The 24319-nt window shown below is 36.2% G+C and overlaps 1 protein-coding gene across 1 annotated transcript; it reads right to left on the reverse strand.

The window, feature by feature from the left end:
• Window positions 1–12527: 12527 nt before the first annotated feature.
• On the reverse strand, window positions 12528–14490 carry LOC119066572 (endoglucanase A-like). The gene is made up of 7 exons (XM_037169122.1): window positions 14166–14490; window positions 13955–14106; window positions 13584–13888; window positions 13364–13523; window positions 13140–13304; window positions 12940–13079; window positions 12528–12886 (listed from the first exon to the last, which is right to left on the reverse strand). Exons 1-7 carry the CDS (start codon window positions 14374–14376, stop codon window positions 12589–12591), a joined length of 1431 nt encoding a protein of 476 aa, XP_037025017.1. The 5' UTR covers window positions 14377–14490; the 3' UTR covers window positions 12528–12588.
• Window positions 14491–24319: the final 9829 nt, after the last annotated feature.

The following is a 24319-nucleotide window of genomic DNA, read 5'->3' on the forward strand; positions in this document are numbered from 1 at the left end:
CATGGAATGCTTAAAATACGAGGTGTCACATACGGATATTCATCTGTTATCGATAACGAGGACAACAATAATGACAAACTCTGGGTAATATGATCTTTTATATAGTAAATTGAATGTTAAAAAAAATTGAAGTACAAGATTTGAAATCAACCGATTAAAATACTTTGATAGATGGAAGTAATAGACTGGTAGTAATACTGGTCAAATGCATGCCGTCTGTAATAGGTTAAGCGATTAATGGATTGTGCTTGTCATATACAGGCCCAAATTCTCCATCTTTTAGCGAATGTTAGAAAATTTTGCCGAATTTCGATGAATTTTTGTGAGGTTAATTCGACTTAATAAGCCCTGTAGTATAAGAATTCAATTCTCACACAACTAATATCTTTTAAGGACAAGCTGACCTTCATCCACAAGCAGAAAATAGAGTAACAAAATTTGCGACACCTTCGCCTATCGTCACCGGACTACAGTAATGCGTTTTATTAAAATGTTGTCATGAAGTTTTTGGATTACCCAAAATATGACAAAATCTTGTTATTGCCAATATAACGTTGCGCTACGAAATTCTCTTGTGTACACACATACATTCGTTCTTGTGTATCCTTTTCGCTTACTGTACGTATACAAAATTAATGTGAAAAAGGATTTCAATGTTGATACAGTTTCAGTGCCACATATATCCAAGTCTGGAAAACACACCGACATCAGTCAATGCTCTGGTATGTCTCCCGAAATGTTATGTGTATTATAAATGCACATTTTTATGAAGAAGAGGGAAAAAAATGTCCTTACCTCTGCCAATATCCTTTATATAATATGATACACGGTGTAGCACAACAAACACACAGCCGAACGCATGAAGAAAATATTCCGAAAAAAGAGGATATCGGGGTTAAGCTGATTTTAAAAGGGTGCGAGTTTATAGAGATGTTTCATTCATTCATACATTTTTATGATCAACGCAAATGTGAATGCAAAAAAAAAACCCGAACCGAAATGAAAAGCCTATAGACATCTGGTCTCAATTTAATTTTTTCCCAATGCTTAGAAGTGTGTGCATTGAAATTTAATCCTTTGTGGCAACATGTTCTTACATAAATTACGTTTTGTTTGAAGTGAAGAGGATAAAGAGGAGTGGATCATATTTAACGTTTTATGTGGTTTTGTCTAGCTGGGGTTGTATTATTCAAATAAATATTGAGTTAAAATGGGCAATTATAGACTGGGAATTTAAATACATAAATCAGTGTTGGATTTTCGTTGAGAGCTAAAGTGTACATTCACTCACTTCTTTGAAGTATTCGGGATAATATTCGAATGGAGCAATGTTCTGGTAAGCTCTTTTCGGGTGAGACAGAAAAACGTCGTGTAACCTTCTGTTAAACACATTGACAAACAATGCGAAATCGGATGCCTTTCCAATATTTTTGTCTGAATACCATCCATACCCTTGAGATGTTAACTAGAAGTTACAGTGAGAGGTGGAGAATCGTTTACAATCTCCCAATTTCTTAGAATCAGTAAATATTTGCTGTGTCCTTGATATACGCAAATATTGTAACATTTCAAGTGCTCTAAAGTTTACCTTTGCAATGAACTGTGCTACAACTTTAATTTACTTTCGAAACTTCATAGTGCCAGATGCCAGGTTGAAATCATATCAATTTATGGAAACATATTTTAACATTGTAACAGCCGACATGGTAAGACACTTTCCCAAATGCGTTCAAACGGAGTTCGAATGCTTATGAGATGTCGATGGAAAAACTGTACAGAAAATTTATAAAACGATTCTCTTGCATCAAGGTAACTGGTTACACTTATACATCCAAGTACCTACCTTTTCTACCACTTTGAAAAGATTAATTGGAAAATTGTTATGGAATAATGCAATTCGATATCGTAGCACCTGATGCACGGAATATAAAGGTCAGAAAGTTTTAATGGAAAATCGATTTTATTACATTACTTTCGCACCCGTTCTTGACGTTTTATATATGGGTGCGATGTATATGTGTGGCATAACTTTCAGTCTGGTTCCGTAATTAGTCCGGGTTCTTGTGTCAATCCACGCGCTGGGGAACTTATCGAAAATTTGACAATGGGATATGACGCCAGAGAGGTCAAAGTTGTCGAACTATTTGTTTTTGTGGGCGTCGAGAACCGGTAATACTTGTAAAATTACCGGTTTAGTGGAAAACTCGAATATCTCATTGCTCACATTTCATGGAAGAACTTTTTTCTGGGACTGGAAAAATGTCCTAGCTCTTAGATTTTTGGGATTTCCTTACCAAAAAAAGCGACACAAAAAACCGCTAACTTTGACCCCAATTTCCAGCTCCTAACTATTTTGCATAAAAATTTTCGTTTGACGTTTAAAACGTCACTTTGACAGATGGAAAAGACCGACTTTTGATCCCAACTGTCACCTCACGGATTACTTTGCTTTCACCAAGTTTTTTTTTGTTTAATATTGGATTTATTGGCTTCCACGAAGTTTTTTTTGGTTTTTACTGGATTTGTAGCATTTTAGAGGTAAAAAGCGATAAGTTCTTATGATTCCCCTACTTCTGAATGCTCCACCCTATTCCCAATTCTAGAACTCACGGATTACGTTCGCTTCCATGAAGTTTTGTTTCGGTTTCTACTGGACTTATAGCATCTTTAACGGAGAGTTTTAGTTTTACACTAAACCGGTCATTTTACCGGTTCTCAACACCCACAAAAAATATTTCTGCCACAACTTTGACCCCTCTATCATACCTCTTTGTCAAATTTTCCATAAGTTTCCCAGCTCGCGAAACGATTTAAACGATTTTTTTCGACATAAGAACCTGGACTTAATGGGGAAATTAAAATTCTAATTTTTCGATTCATTTTTACGCTCTAAAGAAACACAAAGCTTGTGGTTGGATATTCGAAATGACCGCACAGTCAAAAGGATAATCCAACTGTAATGCGTTCTATATATTATACAGTTTAAGCTGTACCATTATAATCGGTACATATATAAGTATACCGACTCGGTCTTACCGAGAGAGGTCTAATATTAAATAAGTTTGTCTACTCAACTTCGAATAACTTTTATTTGTACTCAAACGTTGTCAAGCTTTCAAGTTTTCTGCTCTGTTAACTATACTACGACATTAACTACATTTTTAATTTCCTGTTTCGAATTAATTTGAAGTAACTGCGTCTGACTTCAATGTGGTTTTTTTCGCTTTCTGTGCATTTGAATTCTTCTTTGTCGTCAAAAGAAAAACCGCTTAATGTAATTACATCTCAGCGATCGAGAAAGTATTTAATTAAATGCTGCATTACCTTCAATTAGTGACATAATTAATATTTTTTTTCTAATTAGCGTTATACACCTGTCTGTCATTCGGTAAGCTCATTACTTACCTAATACGAAAAATGGGAGAAAAAATTTGCATTTGAAATTGTTCAGTTTAAGAGTTCAAGTCACCGTTATATATACATTAATAAAGCACACGAAAAAAAAAGGAAAAAAATTAATGTAAAAAAGGCAGGCAGCACCCAAAAGAGTAGAAATGCCATTTTTCAACCTATTATAGAAAAGTCAACCGAAAGGAAAAAATATTCAAATGTATGTTAAATAGTTTACCGCTTCTTCCTCACCGTACACCCCAACCGAAACGAACACACAAAAAAGAGAACATTTTTGTGTCTTTTCGGGAATGCACGTACTATAGAAAATTTACCGCGACGATTCATTAATGCGGCAGTGTTAAAGGCAAAGCGTGAATTTGCCAAAGTCATTACTTGTTCAAAGTGATGTAATGAAATTAGGAAAAGTAAATAAAAAAAAATGTTTTTCCTTCCAAAACATTTTTTCTTCTTCGTTCCTTCTTCATCTTTTGCACACACATTTCAAAGGCAAACATTCCATCCCCTATCGTTTGACGATATAAATAAATAAAACCCATTCCGGGAGTGGCTTTATATAATTTGAATGTCAAAGACAACCGTCTTCAATGCGAAAGATGAAGAGTGACGTGAAAGTTATTCGAAACTCCGTGGAAGGTGGCTCATTTTTTGTTGTCAGACGATGCTAATTCTAATCAGAACTACTATGTCGACATACCATCTCATCATTCCAAGTTATATGACGTTCTCGCTATGATTTCGATAAAAGAAAATTTAATTTAAAATACTGATTGGTACAAGTATAAGTGTTGTGCAATAACAAATGAAGTACCAGACTCTCACTTGTGAACTCGGAGCTGGGAGTTCATGATTCCATCCGAAGTGGTCATACCAACCACGTACCCTACCCGAGGGTTTGTAACGGTACCACGGGAGCTGGAAGCCCCCCGAGAACCAGAGAAACTCTCGGTATCGGGCCCAGCGATGGTTGAGGAGCCTATCCTTGGCTGAAACGTGGTGGATGTCGGTTCAATTGCGCTTTATGCGCTGGGGTACTGCTCCCGGGGAAAGTGCAGTAAGGGTTGAGATGGGCTCTGGCCTCACCTTTGGTAATGTTGGTGCATGAACACCGGCATAAAAAGGTAGTTCTACCCGCTGATTGAGCGGTAATCTCGATCAAATCCTTTTTGGAAAGGAAGAGCTGTTAAGCTTATGGCAGGTAAGCTCTCTAATCTAAAGATATGTTATTCTCACTTGTGACACTAATGTCACACGGAAGCTGTCTGGTCCCTAAATAGATACATCGATACATCTATAGAATACTATGTATTTGCACCCGGGTGTGAATAGTCCATAAAACACTATTTACACCAATATAGCCTTGTAACGGTTCATTTTTCCTTATACAAACTGGTATTACGATTACGTGTTTCAACAGAAGCAACTTGGATCTTCCGGTACAAACTAGCCTAACAATTGGGTGCTTAAGTTAGAAAAAACTTATATCCCAACAAAAATCTCTTCGAGAAAAGTGTGACGCAGTCTTTGAAGTGAAATTTCTAAAATGAATGATATCGTTAGAGTTGACGCTTTCAGCTTCGTTACGCAAAAATTAAATTGTACACCCAACTAGTTCAAACAAGCTGGCTTAGTTTTTCTCATCATCTGCCAAATAATTTTTACTAAAAAATAAATTTTCTTGCTCCGTAACATCTGTCACTTTGCGAAGCAGATTTTTAGCCCCGTACGAAGTACAAAGGGGCTTATACCTTATAGGATTACGATGCCGTGTGTAATTGATGGAATTCGAAGCAGACGGTAAGGGCAAAGTGTTTGCCTATGTTCATAGATGACGAATCCGCAATAAAAATTTTGTCTGTCCGTCTGTCCGTCTGTCCGTTACGTCGATATCTTGAGTAAATCAAATCCGATTTCAAATTTTTTTTTTTCATTGAAAGATAGTCAAAATAGTGAGGCTAAGTTCGAAGATGGGCATATTTAGGTCGGCCCTTCGTGAGTTAGGGCCGCCTAAGTGCTTTAAGGTCTTTTGGGGATATTTACGGCAAAAAAAAAGTTGGAAATGTAAATGAAACGGCAAAAGATAATGTTGATACCGATTTAGGAAAAAAAAGTTTATTAAAATCGGGTGAATGGCCCGTGAGTTAGGGCCCTAGAAGTGAAAGGCTACTCGGCCCTAAGTGTATTTTGCATATAACTCGAGTAAATTTCATCCTTTTTTCGTAATTTTTGTTTCATTTGAAAGGTAATCGAAGCCCGAATATAATGTGGCGAAGAACGTTTTAAATTTGGGTCCTCGGCCCTAAGTGTGTTTTGCATATAACTCGAGTAAATTTGATCCGATTTTCCTAAATTTTGTTTCATTTGAAAAGTAATAGAACGAGGAATAGAATATTGTTGAAAAAAAAAAAATTTAGGTCCTTGGACTAAGGCCGCTACTCGGCCCTAAGTGTATTTTGCATATAACTCGAGTAAATTTCATCCGTTTTTCTTAATTTTTGTTTCATTTAAAAGGTAATCGAACACCAAATAGAATGTTGTTGGAAAAAAAAATTAAATTTGGGTCCTTGGACTAAGCCCGCTACACGGCCCTAAGTGTATTTTGCATATATCTCGAGTAAATTTCGTCCGATTTTCCTAATTTTTGTTTCATTTGGAAGGTAATCGAAGGTCGAATATAATGATGTTGAAAAAAATTAAATTTGGGTCGTTGGACTAAGGCCGTAACTAGGCCTTAGGCCTCTCAATAAATTAAAATTTTAGGTCAACTTGAAATTTGTGTTACATTTGAAAGGAACGTCGTACGGGGCTTCGTAATTGCGCTATGCGCAATTTGTAAGATGTACACATTTCATAATAATTTGACTTCAACTAGGGTGACAGACGCACTAGGGTCACGTGCGAAATAGATGTACGGGTTCGCACGGGGCTCAGTCGCAGCAAACGCTCCGACTGTTCTGACGGCTCGTTTTGGTAAAATTTTGGTTGTTTCCAGTCAAATTTTTTTCAAAGTCCAAAGGACAGAAACTGAAATGTTCGGCTATACATAGTTGCCGCGTCTCAAAAAAAATTCTTCGTTCTTTTTTTGGGGGTTAGACTGCGTCAAGTCCTCCGCTATCGCTCCGGACATGGTCTTCCTTGTACAAACAATTGGATGCAAATGGACTATTTGCACCCAGTTGCAAATAGTTCTCTCTGGACGTTGTAAATGTAAATGGTGTATTCTGGACTATTGACAAGCGGTTGCAGATAGCACATACGATGATTAAAATCAATGTAAATCTCCAGGCGAGAATAGCTTGCTTGTTTTCATACATCATAGTTATTGCAAACCATACGATCAAATCTTCCTTCAAAAATATCAAAGAGGATTAATCCATAGAATCCATAGAATCCGTGGAATATTTCCAGTACAATAACGTCCATTCCAAGAAATTTATATAATTTAAAGATGATAGAAACGTTAATAGCAAAACATTTCTTGGAATTTTATAATATTTGTGAATAATCAACAGATTACCTCTTCAACGGAGCGTGAAGGGAATCAAATTGCGTTATAAATTCCTAATTTCAGATACCCTAAAGGTAATTTTCCTTGCTGTATTACCAGGTGTACACCGTAATACTATGCAATATCATGTATTAATTCGCCGAAAATTGGTTTTGATTTAATAAAGTTAGAGAAACGTGAATCGTCTTGTGGCTATCTGTTCCACTTCTTCATAATAATTAATCATCCGACTGTTTTCGATAGAGAGAAAAAAAAAACGTACCGAGATCTGTGACGGTTCTAGTTCATCGTAAACAAACAAAATTGTTTTCATTGCAACCGAGAAGAGTGTGTCCTTCTGTTACCATCCGGAGGAGATTTATTGCCACACACATGTGTATGGTAGAGGAATCCATTCAACTTTTCGCAAAACTTTAAAGACAAACAATTATTTTGTGTGTGTGTGGCTGTGAGTGTGTGGTGTATATTGTAATATAAGTTTGCTTGGGGCCAACTCTTCTTATCGCTTACTGGTCATCAAGAAAATGTTTGTTGATCTTTACAACGGTTTTTGTTTGTCTTTTGATGGTAAGCAAACATTTGTGGCAAGTAAACAAAGAACTCTGTCACATGCGGAAAATCGGGAACACAAAAAAATTGTTAGCAAAAAATATCTGGGAATCGAGCTTTGTAAGCAGGCAGGATGTTGCATAAACCTTTCAGGGACAGCAAGCATACATTACTATCAAATCTGGAAGGTCTTTTGTTTAAAGTTTTGGCAAGTGTTTGATAGAAAATCGATTACTTCGTAAGTTTAGGAACGCTATTCCCAGACTCAGCTGTCGTGTAATCCTACACACCTGCCGAGCAGAATAATGTGTTTTTGAGGCTATAACATCTGAACCTCTTGAACCTGAATTTACACGGTCTGCTAAAGACATGTTAAGACAACAATTCTTGCTTGCACTGACCCTACCTGTTGCTGGACGTTAGTTTAATCGAAATTATCAGCAGTTGGTTATGTCTGAGACATGTTGTTACATATAACACTCATCTGCATTAGACTGGACAGTAGACACACCCGTAGGTGTACATACCTACAATGAAGGGCCGTCAATAGTATGAAATAAAACGACATCGATGTAAGTTTTAAGTGATAATTCCGTCATTAAATTCAGCTTAATATTTTGTTATTTAAGCTTATTTCCGTCAATAGCTGGTCCCTCGCTCAAACCATGACCGCATCAATACAAGGGAAATTTAATACCGAAAATCCGGAACATTTTCTTTCAGTAAAGTTTTTCCAGTTGTTCAGTTCATGTTGTTAGCGCACTGCAAAGTTCTGAAATTAATAACAAAATTCCACTGTATTTAATGATCTTCCATTTAGATTACATAACAATCTTCAACTTCATAATGCCTTGTAGTTAATATTTATCACATTTTCCCTTCCGGAACAAATTTATGACCGCTTCACATATATAGAAAATTTATTAAACCACATTCTGTCGTCCTCTTCTTTGCACAATAAATATATCTGCTGATACTGAATATAATAGACTTGCGAATACCATTTGGTATGTAATTCCGGAGGCAACATTACATACACAAGACTACTGGTATAGAAGGAATTCGGTTTTTGTTTCAACTTTACGATAGTTTTATGGTGGCTCAAATTCACAACAATTACAATTGAAAGTTGGAAATCTATATTCGAAACGAAAAACCGTTTTTAATTCAACTTTCGTTTCGGAATGCGATTTAAAGTTAAGAAAGTGTTGAGATAGCAAAATAAAGTGTAAGAAAAACTTATTGACATTGTTGAGCTTAGGACACGACTATGAAGATTTGTAAAAACAGATTCTTGTTCTATGAGGTTCTGTGTTATTTGAAAGTTAGCACATGTATGCAGTTTTGGAATTGGTACGTTTTGGAAATGAGCTCCTTATGCTAAATGGTAGCGTTACCTAAGGTATACATATAAGCAATTGATCAACAAATTTTCAATTTCAAATTTTTACATTTATGAGAGTTGCTCAACAATGATGAAAGAGACAACTGGCGAAAATATGGTAGACCTACCTTCATAATGTGTCGCGGTTTCAAATCTACGCTATAATGTCGTTTGTACACTATCTTACACATATGTTCTGGAGCTCTTGAAGGACTCCAATGAGACCTTTTGTATAGCTCAATTCGATATTCAATGGATTCTCTGGTGTCGAAAATCTTCAGTGGATTCTCTGGTGTCGAAAATACTCAATGGATTCTCTGGTAGAAAATCCTCAATGGATTCTCTGGTAGAAAATCCTCAATGGATTATCTGGTGTCGAAAACCCTCAACGGATTCTCTCGTGAAGAAAATCCTCAATGGATTCTCTGGTAGAAAATCCTCAATGGATTCTCTGGTAGAAAACCCTCAACGGATTCTCTGGGGTAGAAAACCTTCAACGGATTCTCTGGTGAAGAAAACCCTCAACGGATTCTCTGGTGAAGAAAACCCTCAACGGATTCTCTGGTGAAGAAAATCCTCAATGGATTCTCTGGTAGAAAATCCTCAATGGATTCTCTGGTAGAAAATCCTCAATGGATTCAATGGTAGAAAATCCTCAATGGATTCTATGGTAGAAAACCCTCAACGGATTCTCTGGTGAAGAAAATCCTCAATGGATTCTCTGGTAGAAAATCCTCAATGGATCCTCTGGTAGAGAACCCTCAATGGATTCCCTGGTAGAAAACCACTCAACGGATTCTCTGGTAGAAAATCCTCAATGGATTCTCTGGTAGAAAATCCTCAATGGATTCTCTGGTAGAAAATCCTCAATGGATCCTCTGGTAGAGAACCCTCAATGGATTCTCTTGTAGAAAACCCCTCAACGGATTCTCTGGTAGAAAATCCTCAATGGATTCTCTGGTAGAAAATCCTCAATGGATTCAATGGTAGAAAATCCTCAATGGATTCTATGGTAGAAAACCCTCAACGGATTATCTGGTGAAGAAAATCCTCAATGGATTCTCTGGTAGAAAATCCTCAATGGATCCTCTGGTAGAGAACCCTCAATGGATTCTCTGGTAGAAAACCCCTCAACGGATTCTCTGGTAGAAAATCCTCAATGGATTCTCTGGTAGAAAATCCTTAATGGATCCTCTGGTAGAGAACCCTCAATGGATTCTCTGGTAGAAAACCCCTCAACGGATTCTCTGGTAGAAAATCCTCAATGGATTCTATGGTAGAAAATCCTCAATGGGTTCTATGGTAGAAAATCCTCAATGGATTCAATGGTAGAAAATCCTCAATGGATTCTATGGTAGAAAATCCTCAATGGATTCTCTGGTGTCAAAAATCCTCAATGGCAATACATCAACAAGAAGGTGAATCATTCATGACCAGCAACACAAAACACAAGTAAACTCAATGGATTCTCTGGTGTCGAAAATCATCGATGGATCTGGTAGAAAACCCTCAATGGATTCTCTGGTGTCGAAAATCCTCAATGGTTTCTCTGGTGTCGAAAATCCTCAATGGACTCTCTGGTGTCGAAAATCCTCAATGGATCCTCTGGTAGAAAACCCTCAATGGATTCTCTGGTGTCGAAAATCCTCAATGGATTCTCTGGTAGAAAATCCTCAATGGATTCTCTGGTAGAAAATCCTAAATGGATTTTCTGGTAGAAAATCCACAATGGATTCAATGGTAGAGAATCCTCAATGGATTCTATGGTAGAAAATCCTCAATGGATTCTCTGGTAGAAAGTCCTCAATGGATTCTCTGGTAGAAAATCCCCAATTGATTCTCTGGTAGAAAATCCTCAATTGATTCTCTGGTAGAAAACCCTCAACGGATTCTCTGGTGAAGAAAACCCTCAATGGATTCTCTGGTAGAAAATCCTCAATGGATTCTCTGGTAGAAAATCCTCAATGGATTCTCTGGTAGAAAATCCTCAATGGATTCTCTGGTAGAAAATCCTCAATGGATTCTCTGGTAGAAAATCCTCAATGGATTCTCTGGTAGAAAGTCCTCAATGGATTCTCTGGTAGAAAATCCTCAATGGATTCTCTGGTAGAAAATCCTCAATGGATTCTCTGGTAGAAAATCCTCAATGGATTCTCTGGTAGAAAATCCTCAATGGATTCTCTGGTAGAAAATCCTCAATGGATTCTCTGGTAGAAAGTCCTCAATGGATTCTCTGGTAGAAAATCCTCAATTGATTTTATGCAGATTTTTTTAAGTATTTCTAGGACCTTTTTTCAATAGGACTATTTTGTCATTGTTACTCAATTTTCTTTGTTGTTTTAAAGTATAAACGTTGGTTTCAACACTAAATTATCGATAAACAACACTAAATTATCATTTTTAATTGAGAAATCAGCAGTTTCCGTTTGTTGAATTTTTCATCGACGTAATGAGCGATGAATTTTTCAATGTTTGTTTGGCGCCAAAACAGCGCTCATTTCATCGATGAAAAATTTGACATGCGAATTTCATCCCTATGCTTGAAGAGAAATTTAACGATAACTTCTATAAATGATTTTCTTCATAGTTCAACGCGAAAATCAGCGATGATCTAACTCATCGGTGATGTGATTGTTCAACTCTATATTGCACGTGGGCTCAATTTTTATCTTTCGTAATCACAAACTCATCCCATGTAATATTTCAATAACTCGTTGTGATATGCTTCCTCGAACAAATAAAGGCTTCTGCTGTATAATATGCTTTACCTTTGTCAACATATTGATCACCTTTCCTTACTTTTATTTGAGTGGTGTGTGATTGAACCTCTATATTTCTTTCGTTATAATTCAATTTACAACGTAAGTACGGTGTGTCATCGGCCCGAAAAAATACAAATCGAATTCAATATGATTTTACAACCAATAATAGTGAATGGAAAATGATAATATTTATTTTGCGGACAAACATTTCTTTAAAATGTCGTTGATGTTGGTGGTGCAAAATATTTTCAAATTTATAGGCAAAAGGTAATGTCCAAGTCAAGTCTCAACATGTTCATTTATAACGTATTATGCGAATCCGCATCCCAAAAATAAAAATGAAGGAGACGAAGAAGTAAAATAAATAAATATCCAAAGGGACACAAACAATTTGTTAGGAAACGATGAAGATATATGTGAGTACAACACAATGGTAAAACCGGAGTATTAAGGATATGGCATCTATAGATCATACGTTTTGTATTGTGACAATGGACATATCCGAATGGTCGGACATATATTTGGAAATAGGACGATTGTAAACAAAAAAAGTAGACATCTGTCGTAGAAGAGTATTGATTGTGATGTCAATAGATAGAATGGAGGTGCTCTCATCGATTTGTACGATTTTTTTTTATTGGTTGATACGTACGAAAGGAATAGTTTTTTACCTTTCGTCGACAACGTATATCATTATCAATAACACGCGTGATTCATTCATCTGTTATCGACACGATACGACGAGAAAAGTCAACTGGTATTACAAAATAAATATGAAAACGAATGAAGTATATCAGGTCATACTTTAAGCAAAAGAAGTAGTAGATTTAATCATTCAATTGCGATATGTTTGCGGCTTACCTGATTTTTATCACAGTAAATTCGAACAGTCAATTAAAATGAACTTTAAAACTATTCTTATTCACAAGCAAATAGCCTCTTTGATACCTGAGTTCTTTGTCTCTCCTCTCCCATCAATAGCCACTGGCGAAAAGTTTAATTATTCCATGAGCTACTCCTAACAATAGCACAACTTGGTAATCTAAGTGTAAATAACCCACTCCGGAAAATTGTTCCAGTGCAGCGATAGCACCTTGAAAAGCCGCATTGTAGTCGACAGCTACTTCGTTTCGCTCGGCATCATTTCGTACGTCCTCATATTCATCTTGTAAATTTGGTCCGCCAACGAGTGCTCCATACAAAATGTGGGTATTCGGTGCATCCGAATTGAAGAAGGCCCATCCACACGCATCTGGTGGATTTGGACATGAGCTGGAAAGTAATTTTTTTTACTGATCTTTCGGTGTGAATCGGATTTGTTTTACGATGATCGATGGTGAGGTCGAATCGGTGCATCATCACCAAAACCACAAACAAATGACCGACCCCATCCGCCCAGCATTAAATCAATTTGGTCGACGGCAAAGTCTCGATATTTCTGTTCATTAATGCCCAATCTTGCTGCCTGTGTAGATCAGTTATTAGACACGGATGCTTTAATCATTCCGGGAAATTTTCAACGTACTTGTAGGCAAATAAAGATGACATTTGAAACCGCTCGAAGTGAGCCCCAATGGAAAATAAAAACTAGACCTTTTGGTGTGCGAGGAGTGTCGTCAACGAATTCGTCACAGAAAGAAATTAGTCTTTCGGCATAGCGCTCTTCCCGTGTCATTTGATATAAATTTACCTGATTAATTGAACGAAAATACATATTCGTCATATGAAGTTGTTTCAGACTGTACTCACATCGGCTCCAGATATTTTGGCATCCCAACTGAATCCATTAGTCTCCTGCAAACCATATTCATCGCAGAAATTGTCCGCGTCGACTCGATAACTGCTGTCGCCAGTTGCTCTATACAGCCACGAAGCAGCCCAAACAAGTTCATCAGCAAAGTCATTCGATCTTTACAAATTACGTTACATCAGTTTCTATACACTCTGACCATCGCACTGATTTTCTTACACATAGTACGGTGTCGCTTCCGTGACACTGTCACTGTATTTGCCCCGGTAAGTCTTTGCAAACTCATATAGGGACTTGGCATGTTCCAACAGCACTTCACTGTATGTGTCATTCACACCGCGGAACAGTATAGACGCTGCAGAAAATAGCGATGATGTTTCTCCAGCTATATCAGAGCCAGGTTTTTCGGCTGTAATTTTATGAGCTGGACGAGGATCTTTCCATCGTTCTGGCGCGTCCCACAAATTATGGTCTACACTGGGGTCTCCAACTTGAACATACAGTTCGGTTTCACCTGTATGGCACTTTGTAAGGAAAATCGAAATTTATTTAAAAACCAACGATATGGGTCAGTGCTGAGCGAATAGTACTTTCAGAAAATAATCAGCACCCCACTTCACTGCATCTAAGAGATAGTCGAATTGTCCAGCGGACTGATATCCCTGTTTAAAATCGATTCCACCCATTGCAAGTGTGGTCATTGCCCATGCCAATGGAAAATTAAACTTGATGTGATCTCCAGCTGTTAAAAAATGCATGAATGAATGTCGACGGCCCACTAAGTCGTTAATGCATAAATACCATCAAAATATCCACCAGTTAAATCAACGTCACCATCCCAGTCATCTAACATGGAGTCTCCTCTCCATGGAATGCGGTTACTGGCAGGTAGTCTTCCCGATCGTTGGGCTTCATAGAAAAGCAACGACTTTTCAATCACTTCGGAGTAATTGTAGCAATCAACAGATGAGACGACGATGGCCAGAAAAATTCCTGCAATAATTCCATTCATTTTGCAGACCAGACCTGGCTGTAAACTAAGTATACAATTTTGGAGAGAAAGATAAGTTTTGAAAAACCTTTGTTCTCATGATTGATTGATGAATGACGAAACGATTAGATTACATTAACTTTGAGGCGAAATATGAGATTAATTTCATTTCTAAAATGAATTGTTATGGATGTAACAAATATGTGAACGGTTCCCGTTTTAAATGTTCGTATTGTTATGAGTTTGAATTAAAAGTTTTCATTTATAATTTAGAATTTCACGATCAGACGTCCGACCTCAGAGAAAAACGATTTGACCGTACACAAATGGCAAGCATATTACAGACGATAGTTTTCTGATCTTTTACTTCTTTTGACCTGTTCATTTTTAGAAGATTATGCAGCAAAATCTTGTACTTCATTAGTTTAACCTACTTGATTACATATAATGCACCTACAGCTGAGGATTATTGCTTTCTTCATCGACAGTCTCAATAACAGATGGTATAGTCATCAAGGACCAACTTTTGGCAAGATATCTTTTTTGTCTGTGAGAATGTAAAGTTCTAGATGGCGAATCCAACTGGACCTATCGTAGTAAATTTTCCAAGTTTGAAAGTGACAAAATGGTTGTAGTGTGATTTCTTTGTTTATGTTCTTGTGGTTTTGTCTCATTATGTTCCTCAGGCGCAGAAAACTCGTGATGAAAGCGGAATTTTTTAGGACACGTCATAAGCATGTCCTAACCAGACGAAGCATCACTCGTAACAGAAAATACCATTCTGAAAAGCTGCTAACTCTAACTTCGTTTCAATAATCCATTTTCGGTATCGCTTTCTGAACGTAATGTGTTTCCCCAAAAGCAATGTATTCTGTTCCATCTATCAACAACATGCTTACATGATTCAATATTGACATTTTACTACTTGACGGATTCAACAATGTTGAAAGGGAACGTTTCCTTTTATTTTCCATCCAATTCGTAAATGATACAAATTTAAAGCGAGAGAATTATTTGAAGTAGCAATTCAAGTGATTGAAGGAGGTGCGGTCGTATTAAGAAAATTATGCTGAACTCGTTTACCGAGACTGTTTGTTTGTCGGTAACATGGCATAGAGGAATAGTGAAATATTGAAACGTTCTGTGGATAAGTTTCCTACTTCTCACTCTTTACGTGAAGTGTGTGCAATGAAAATGCCGTTGCTTAAGTTAATCAATTCATTTGTCGTTTATAAACCACAGGACAGTAAAACCACTCCTTTTAAAAGCATGTACGAGGCAGGCTCTCCACATTTTACAAATTAAGTTAATAAATTTAATTTCGTTTATTCGATCATATACCCACCGTGGTTACATTATGACACCAAAAAAGTGTATATGCATTCCATCCGCTCTAAAAACTAAAAGTCATATTACCAAAGCAGTCGATCGCGTGCATCGGTAGACTTAATTTTATGGGTTTATCTTTATTGGAATCTCGATACGCTTTTTCTGTCATCATAAAATTGGAGCCAACGCCTTTACTAAATATTTCGTTTAATTTTACTGATTAGCTCCAGCGGTAGGTAGCTTTATTTATGCACTGTCCATATGTCCACCTACAATTATATGACCTAAATGTGCACGCACCATCGTGGACAGTTTTTATGGCATTCAATCGAAATTGTTGGAGCATTCAGAAAATATACTTTTTAATCAGGTAAAATTGGATTACCCTTCCCTTATTCAACGTAATTATATTGTACGCAGTGCTCTTAGATTTGTAATGTTGAATTCTTCAGCACTAGTCCCACAATTTCCATACGAGTGTAATAACAAATCATTGAGAATATTTTCGAATCTACTACTTCTTTTGGTCTAACATTAAATTTTTGGTACAAAATCTTTTACTTCATTTGGTTACTTCATTAATTTTACAATTATTGTAATACAATATAAAGAGTCATTAGCCAGAGCATTCAACTGTCGGAAACATTGTTCTTTTTCTTTTTAATTTCATTGGCTATTTAGTTACAAGCGGACTAATAGAGTAACGTAGTTTACATTCAAAAAATTGCTCTTTTATGAGAGATTCATTTGATTGAAAAATATATTCAGTTGATGCATCAATTTCCCCGAAGACGTGAATCGTTTGTATTCCTACTTTTTCAATGCAAATCTCAGATCTTTTGCAGTTTCCAGTTATTTTGTTATGTTTTTTTTATTTCTCAAAGTAGCTATTTATATTCTATGCAGCATTCCTCTGATTGAAAAAAAAAAACAAACGTAAAAGGAAATCTTGAATTGAAACTGTAACAGATCTACTGACAAATTTTTTTTATTCAGTTTCGTTCGTTCAGCTGGTCCCTAATGACGGAAAAAGATGAAAATTAAAACAGTTTCTCAGTAAAAAAGGTCATTCATTTCATAGATCCGTTAGTAACTCGTATAACTTTATAATTTTCCCGTTGGAGTCAAATATCTGTCTTCCCCGAATCATTAAGAACGCTTCTTCTCAATAATATACAGTCGACTTGAAGACTTTGAAATAGGTGACGAATTTTGTTTCAGTTGTTTTTCAGTTTGTTGATGCGGGTGAAGTATTTACACGTATGCGCGAGGTATTTTAAAAATCGTTTAAAGACGAAATAGTATGTTGTGTTACAAGTATTGTAATGTTGATTTTTTCAGCGCTAGACCCAAGTTTTCCGTACGAGCGGAGCGAGTAAGGAAAATTGGGTCGTGTGCTGAAAAAATCTCATTACAATACGTGTAACAAATCATGCTTTGTGCCAACCGAGAATTGAAATAGACAAGAGCACAAAAAATCATAATTTTCATTGTAAACAATCACTCTTCAAATTTGATCGATCACATTGCTTTGCATTTTCTCAAACGAATGCTGTAACAACTCATACAAATTTCATATCAACACTGCTTTGAGTGTTGGAATATCACATCAAACGGGTGCTGAAATAAGTCACTTTAAAACACTAAAATGAGTGCTGAAAAGAGTCGTATTTCAATTCTCGGTGGCACAAAAACCTTTTACTTTACTAGTGAGGTAATGTGGCCTTTCCCTCACTAGTGAAGACCCTTTTCCTCGCTCGTAAAGTAAAACGCCATACTTTACACGTGAAATAATTTGATATCTCGTATCACGATGAGTAAAAGTACCTCGGGCTGAAGCCCTCGGATACTTTTACTCATCTGGATACGAGATATCAAATTACTTCACTGTTATAGTAATGTATAGTAATGTATTATTGCCTATCCACCCGGAATATTGTTGTTACACGTACATTTCCCACCCGCGGAAAGCGGTGTTACATGAAATATTCTTTAACACTGAAATCGAAACAGTACTCGCGATGTTATGTTAGTTTTGATATCACAAACTTTGTCACTTGAATTAAGTGCACACCAATCTAAGCAAATTCATTAAAAACTTTCGAAAAAACTGAAATAAAAAACACAAAAATAAAAGTCGCCTTCGGCTCGGATATGCAAACTATACACTTGTCAAAATAACCGTTTCCAAAGCTTGTTGCTTATAACCACACTTGTGAGTTCGGCTCGTATCACAAAATTGATCCCTCATGTAATGAACTACCTCCGCAGCATCCAATGTAATCTACTATTATTCGTATGAGTGAATCGGCTGAAAAACCGCTGTAACGAAATGTGTCACTTATTTCAAAGTCGCCGACTGTATTCACTCCAAAGTGAATCTATTCTTTAACTCTTTCTCTGAATGGTATCATAATCATTTTACTGTACTCCTACCACATCTACAGATCTGTTCATATTCGAGCTTCGTGGAAGGCTAAAAATTATTATTGAAATCAAGTTTCTTAGAGCATCCGGTCCACTTTACTTTCCACAGTTCTTTTTAATATTGTTTTGCACTCTCCCATTGTTAAATTACTTGATGTAAGTCGAGAAAAGCTTTTAGTTTTGTAATTTATATTTGATTAAGTTTCAATAATAAAGGTTTCTTCTCTTCAGTTGAAAGTTCTATAGTCAGTTGAAAAACTATCTACCTTCCGTTCCGTATCCAACATAAATATGAATATGTTTTACAAACAAACAACATTTCGCTATCTCCTTCTCTCTAGGGATACCAATATGAAAAATAAAGTTTTCGTGTGAATTTTGTAGATCCGAGGCGAAGTCGAGTAAAAACGTGACAATGAGACTTTTAATTTTCATCCCGGGTTATGTATCAGATTTTGCATGCTGAGAGCGTCGGAAGTAGTGCTTAATACATGAAAAGTTACACGTTTCGACTCATGTAGCATGTAAAAATTCTATGAATTCCTTCCACCTTTTCAAACGAGACGCAAAAGTATGTAAATTTCAATTTCTCGTCATTATAATTCTCATTCCACGCATTAATTGATGAAAAACTTAACTTCATCCACTTAAATAATGCAATAAACGAAAATTGGATTCTTAGCATGGCATATCGCCTGCGTCTTATAAGTTCTGCATTAAGTTTTTGACGATCTAGTTTCGGTGGGGGATTTTATTTGAATTTTGTACACCAAAAAAGAAAAAGTTTTCTTTCTGTTAAATATTTAATAAACGACATAAACTATTTTGCTTGAAAGTTTTCCAATACAGAAACTATTTTCCGGCAATCTGAAGTCTTGAAAAGTTTTTTTTTTCTTATTTTCTGTTGCCTTCATCTTCTTATTCGAATCACTTTTCATCATCATCCATTTACGAAAATCGCTTCCTTATGGGAAGAAACGAAAAAGAAAAGAAAAAAATCCCAACTTTTTGGAATTAAACTTTTAATTAGAGCTTTCCATGGTTTTCGTTTAATCGAAACAAATTATGCCTGTGAGATGGTTTGCTTTATATATTAAAAGGGGGAAAATATAGAATGTATCACATGAAATCATTAATTTCAATGTTTGCATAACTGTCATATTCTGTATGTAATGCGGGAGTACTTGGATACGTGTTTCCACGAAAATGTTGTTAATTTGTCGACGAACAAACATCCGCCAAGTTTTTATAGTCAAGGTTTTTTAAGCTCCACCGTTCCAGCAATACGACGTGATCTAAGACATCCGTAAAAAGTTAGGATTATGTCTTTTGGCACCAACGATAATTCCGATAAAAGAAACTCATCCAACCTGATCATGGGAATGTTACATGCAATCATTTGCATTAATACCAACCATCTAACCAATTTGATGTTAAAAATGGACTTTTATACCGCCAAGTCTATATTCCGTAATTTGCTGTATAAATTATGCTCTTTGATGTGTTCATTCCAGAGATGAAACTAAATTATGTGCACATCAACCCCTACTTGAGTTCCATTTATTTATATAAAATAAGAGCCGGTGTGTATATCTGCAATACTCTCCCACACCATCATCGTACATACACGCCATTATCGTCACGTAAATAAATTCGAAATCATACACCACCGCAATAAGTGGAGACGACGAAGAATAAAAAAAAGAAGAATTTCTTGTATATTCGCATGGGAAAGATGACAAGATTGTATGAAATTAGATTTAATACACCCGATATTTACTTGACGATGGATGGGTGTACGGGAGAAAGTATGGAAGAAGAAATTTTGTGAAATGTCTATAAATTCCATTTATATTTTGCTTTTAAAATGTAAAAATTTAATGCATACAAAATGGGGGTATGTATCCAAAATGGTAATGTTTTCGAAAGCACTAAGCAATTATCTCTGATTATTTGCTCTTATGATGAAAAAAAAAAGACATTTACGGATAGAGAGAGCGTGTACGAAGAAATTAAATTGACGGTGACGATTATATTGAATATTCGAAAGTGTTTTCAATAGATTTGAATAGAGAATTTAATCAAGCTGACGATTATTCGCCCCATCGAGCACATGAACCGTACCGTGACTGTAAAGGTGAAGTTTACTTCTCGGATAAATATTTTCTTATAATAAAATCGACGGTACCGGTATGAATGGTATCGTATAGCTCTCGTTACGTGTCGATTGTTGGAAGGTATAAGAATATATGAAAAGCAAAGAAGATGAGTCAGTCAAGTCAGGGTCGATTTTTATGAAACTATGTTTTGGTGGAAACTAAGAAGTTTTTACGAGAAACCAGTTAGGTGTTCGGGGATTTTTTACCTTGGAAACATCTGCTATCGGCAGCTACGACTAAATTAATGATGAGCTCTTGCAAATACCGCCGGCTTATATAGGAAAATACATGTTAAACAAATGATGTGAAAGCATCGATTTCAATCTGTTGAAAATGCTCAAATCAAAAGAAGTAATAGATTCGATAACTGCCGTAACGATATTTTTGTCGTCTGTGAAATATGAGGAGCGAAAACACACAAGTAATTTCGCTTTGCTGATTTCAACAATTGTTCCATTCTATACCGACGTGTAGCATACGTTAGACAACGGAAAACACAACCGTTTGAAGATCTCAGTAACACACACATTGCTCTTGTTGCAAACAACCGACGTAACCTGTCATATACGCCTGTCATCTGTTATCGATAAACGTCGAGAAAAATAATGACAAACTCTGAGTAATATGGTCATTTATATAGTAAAATGCATGTTAAAACAATTGAAGTACAAGATTTGAAATCAACCAATTTTGAAAATACTTTGATCGATGGAAGTAATAGACCCGATAATAAAGCTGGTCATATGCTTGCAGTCTGTACCGAGTTAATTGTCGCTAAATCGAATGGAGTCTTGCGATAAATAAGTATCATTTACCATTTCCTCGAGAATTTTTAGTCTATGATTGTTCGAACTACTGAAATCACTTCAAAGCTCACCACCAACACCATTTTCGATTCGGCTTCTTTTGTACGGGGATTAGTATTTTCATGAACTCGAGACACGAGAAACAAAATTAGTGGGTAGTCGAAGATTATTCATAAACTAATACTTTTCTTCACAAAGTCGTGGTTTCGTGTCGTCGATTTTTCAGCGCAATTTGGAAGGCTCGGAACTGGTCAGGTTGACCTGAAGCTCAGATCACCTGAATCTAATTAGAACTAAACCTGAATTGAACATTTGTACCTGACCTGAAATCTGAAGACCAATAATTCAGATAAATCGGGTCAAATTTCAGGTATATTTGATGGGACCTGAAAACTGCCCTTGAATTTCTTTTGATTTCAGAAAAATTCAGGTCAGGTCAGTTCAAACTTACATATTTTCAGGTTGCCTTGAATTTCAGTTTCAAATCAAGTGATACCCGTGATACCTGACCTGTTTCGGGTCTGAGGCTTTGGAAACCCATTTGGAGATAAGAGTCCCTAAATGTGGATGATGGTCCAGCTGTGGGAGTGTGGGAACATGATCCAGCTGTGGGAGTGTGGTAATATGATCCAGCTGTGGGAGTGTGGGAATTTTAATAAGTAACAGCTGGGTTAACCAGCAGCTAACATTTTTTCCTTATATTATTCTCCTCGAGGTCTACGTATCGAACCAACAATTGATAATCCAAAAACTTTAGTACACCTACTCGCTCGCAAATTACCAACGCAGGGTGCAAAAAAATGTTCCGATTATTTTATCCATCATTGTTTCACAGTGTTCCTCACACAACAAGTTGGATATGCATTAAAAAAATGCTTTTTCGTTCCGTTTTTTTTTCTTCTTTTAGATTACCATCTGGTGTTGTTGAGTGTATAATTTAAAAGTTTTGAGTGCTTCGGGTTGAATCTGAATTGATATATAAAACAGCATATAAGTGTCGTTTGACAAAAGCTTTAATAGAAAAACGAAATAACAATCATTCGTTGGCGCAATTTTCTGCAGACCGAATTACGTTTATTTGTCTATCAGCTAACGACATAATATGACAATAGCACTTAGGGCCTAGGGCGTAATTACACTCATTGTGTAACGTTTTTTTTTTCTTTATTAAGAGAAGAAAATATACGCAAGAAAAAGCGGTACACCAAGATCGTTTCCATTAGGAGAGGCAACGATTTTATTATGGTGACGTGCTCTTTTATATGTTTAGAAATTTTGCAAAGGTTAATGGTCGAAAGGATAATTGCAATAGTACGCGACATAGAAATAAAGGTGAGTAACTTTTAATGACTGGGTCGGAGATAAAGAACTTGATTGTTTGATATCGACAGAAAAAAAGTAAAATTGCTCTTTTCGCTGTAGCTACCTAGAAGGCGAGTTTGGTTAAAAATCGTGTGCGAACGTGTATTGAAAAGGATTTTTTCTAGATTGGCCTTAGAGTAATTATGACTTCTCTAAGAGATTGGCTACACGAATATTTATCAATGTTTACATGTCATCAGCACTAGTGTTCCAATTGATTTTATTTCAGCAATAGTGTCGAACAGCGAGGGGTAATCACTGATTTACTAGCTCAGTAAATCACGGTAAATCACAGTAAATCACAGTAAATCAAAAATGAAGTTTCTACTAAATTTGAATCTATTTACTTCAATTTGTATTAGTTCATGAAATTTATCCTATATGTTTACGGCCACGATACTTCGAAATGTAATCCAGTGACAATTAAAAATTTTTCAAAAATTTTTCAAAATTTTTTGTGATTTACCGTGATTTACTTGATTTACTGATTTACTAGTGATTACCCCCTTGTCGAACAGTCTCCCAATGTTGATATTAGAATGGACTGGGCAATGTTCACGCCCAGAGCGAAGCGAGTTGGAATTTCTTATTTCTCTCAGAGGTGAACAAAACGTTTTTCATCACACGAACTACGAAAATTGTAATTTTCGGTTCCCAAACGGGAAGCGAAAGTAAAAAAATGCAAGTTATGTATCGAAATCGGATAATACATAATGCGAAAGTCTATGTATATAATGCGAAAGTCGATGTACATAATGCGAAAGTCAAATCTTGTCAAGGTGTTTACTTTGATCAATATTGAAAAAACCGTGCGCCAGTGCTCTGATTAATGTTAGCATACAAAGTTGATGACGAATAATTCAAAGGATATTGTTGTTGTTTTTACGTCTGATTGTTTTGATGGTTGATAATGTTAATATTTTCTTATACCCCCGCAAATGTCAACATATTTTGGTTTAATTCATCATACGATAACGCATTTCTTCGAGTTTATGTGCCTCAATTACAATTTTCGTAGTTCTCGTGATAAAAAGTTATGTGGATCACACGGGACGACGTAAAGAAATTCAACCTGTGCGATTGCGGCCCTTGCCTTCGGCGCGGGCAGCAACTCTCGCACACGGTTGAATTTCTTTACTTTCGTCCCTTGTGATCCAAATAACTATTTCTGTGTGCATGATGGGAGTAACCGGTTTTCTCCACAAAAACGAAAACATCAATTCGAAATATCAATTTTGAAAAAATAAACGAAGTGAGATTTCCAATCAGAAAAGTTCTATTTTTTCCCCACGGGAGAGAAAAGGCTGCACTTTTCTAACTAGAAATGTTATTCGACTAATCATCAACAAAACACAATTTTCTCATATATGGCCTATTGAGGGGAGAAAATGATATTACGCACAGCGGAGTGGTTGATTACTTCATAACATATGCGGCGATTTTCGTTTCTTTGGCGAGTTTGTGAGTAAAATAACTACATTGCTCCAACATTAACATTTTGCCTACAATCGTACTAGAGATTACAGCAGCTGTAATACAGCTCTTATAACCAAATTGCAAAAAGAATTGTTTTAGGCACGAATTCAAAATTGAAAATTCGCATTTATATACCCTAATCATAACTTTTTTATACCTACATCAGTCAGTATGTTGACTTTGAATTTACTTACCAGCAGAAATTTTTTAGCCCCGTACGAAGTACGAAGGGGCTTATAGGATTACGATGCCGTGTGTAATTGATGGAATTCGAAGCAGACGGTAAGGGCAAAGTGTTTGCCTATGTTCATAGATGACGAATCCGCAATAAAAATTTGGGCCGTCTGTCCGTCTGTCTGTCACGTCGATATCTTGAGTAAATCAAATCCGATTTCAAAAAAAAAA

This window comes from Bradysia coprophila, chromosome IV (genome assembly GCF_014529535.1).
Source record: "Bradysia coprophila strain Holo2 chromosome IV, BU_Bcop_v1, whole genome shotgun sequence".
Lineage (NCBI taxonomy): Eukaryota > Metazoa > Arthropoda > Insecta > Diptera > Sciaridae > Bradysia > Bradysia coprophila.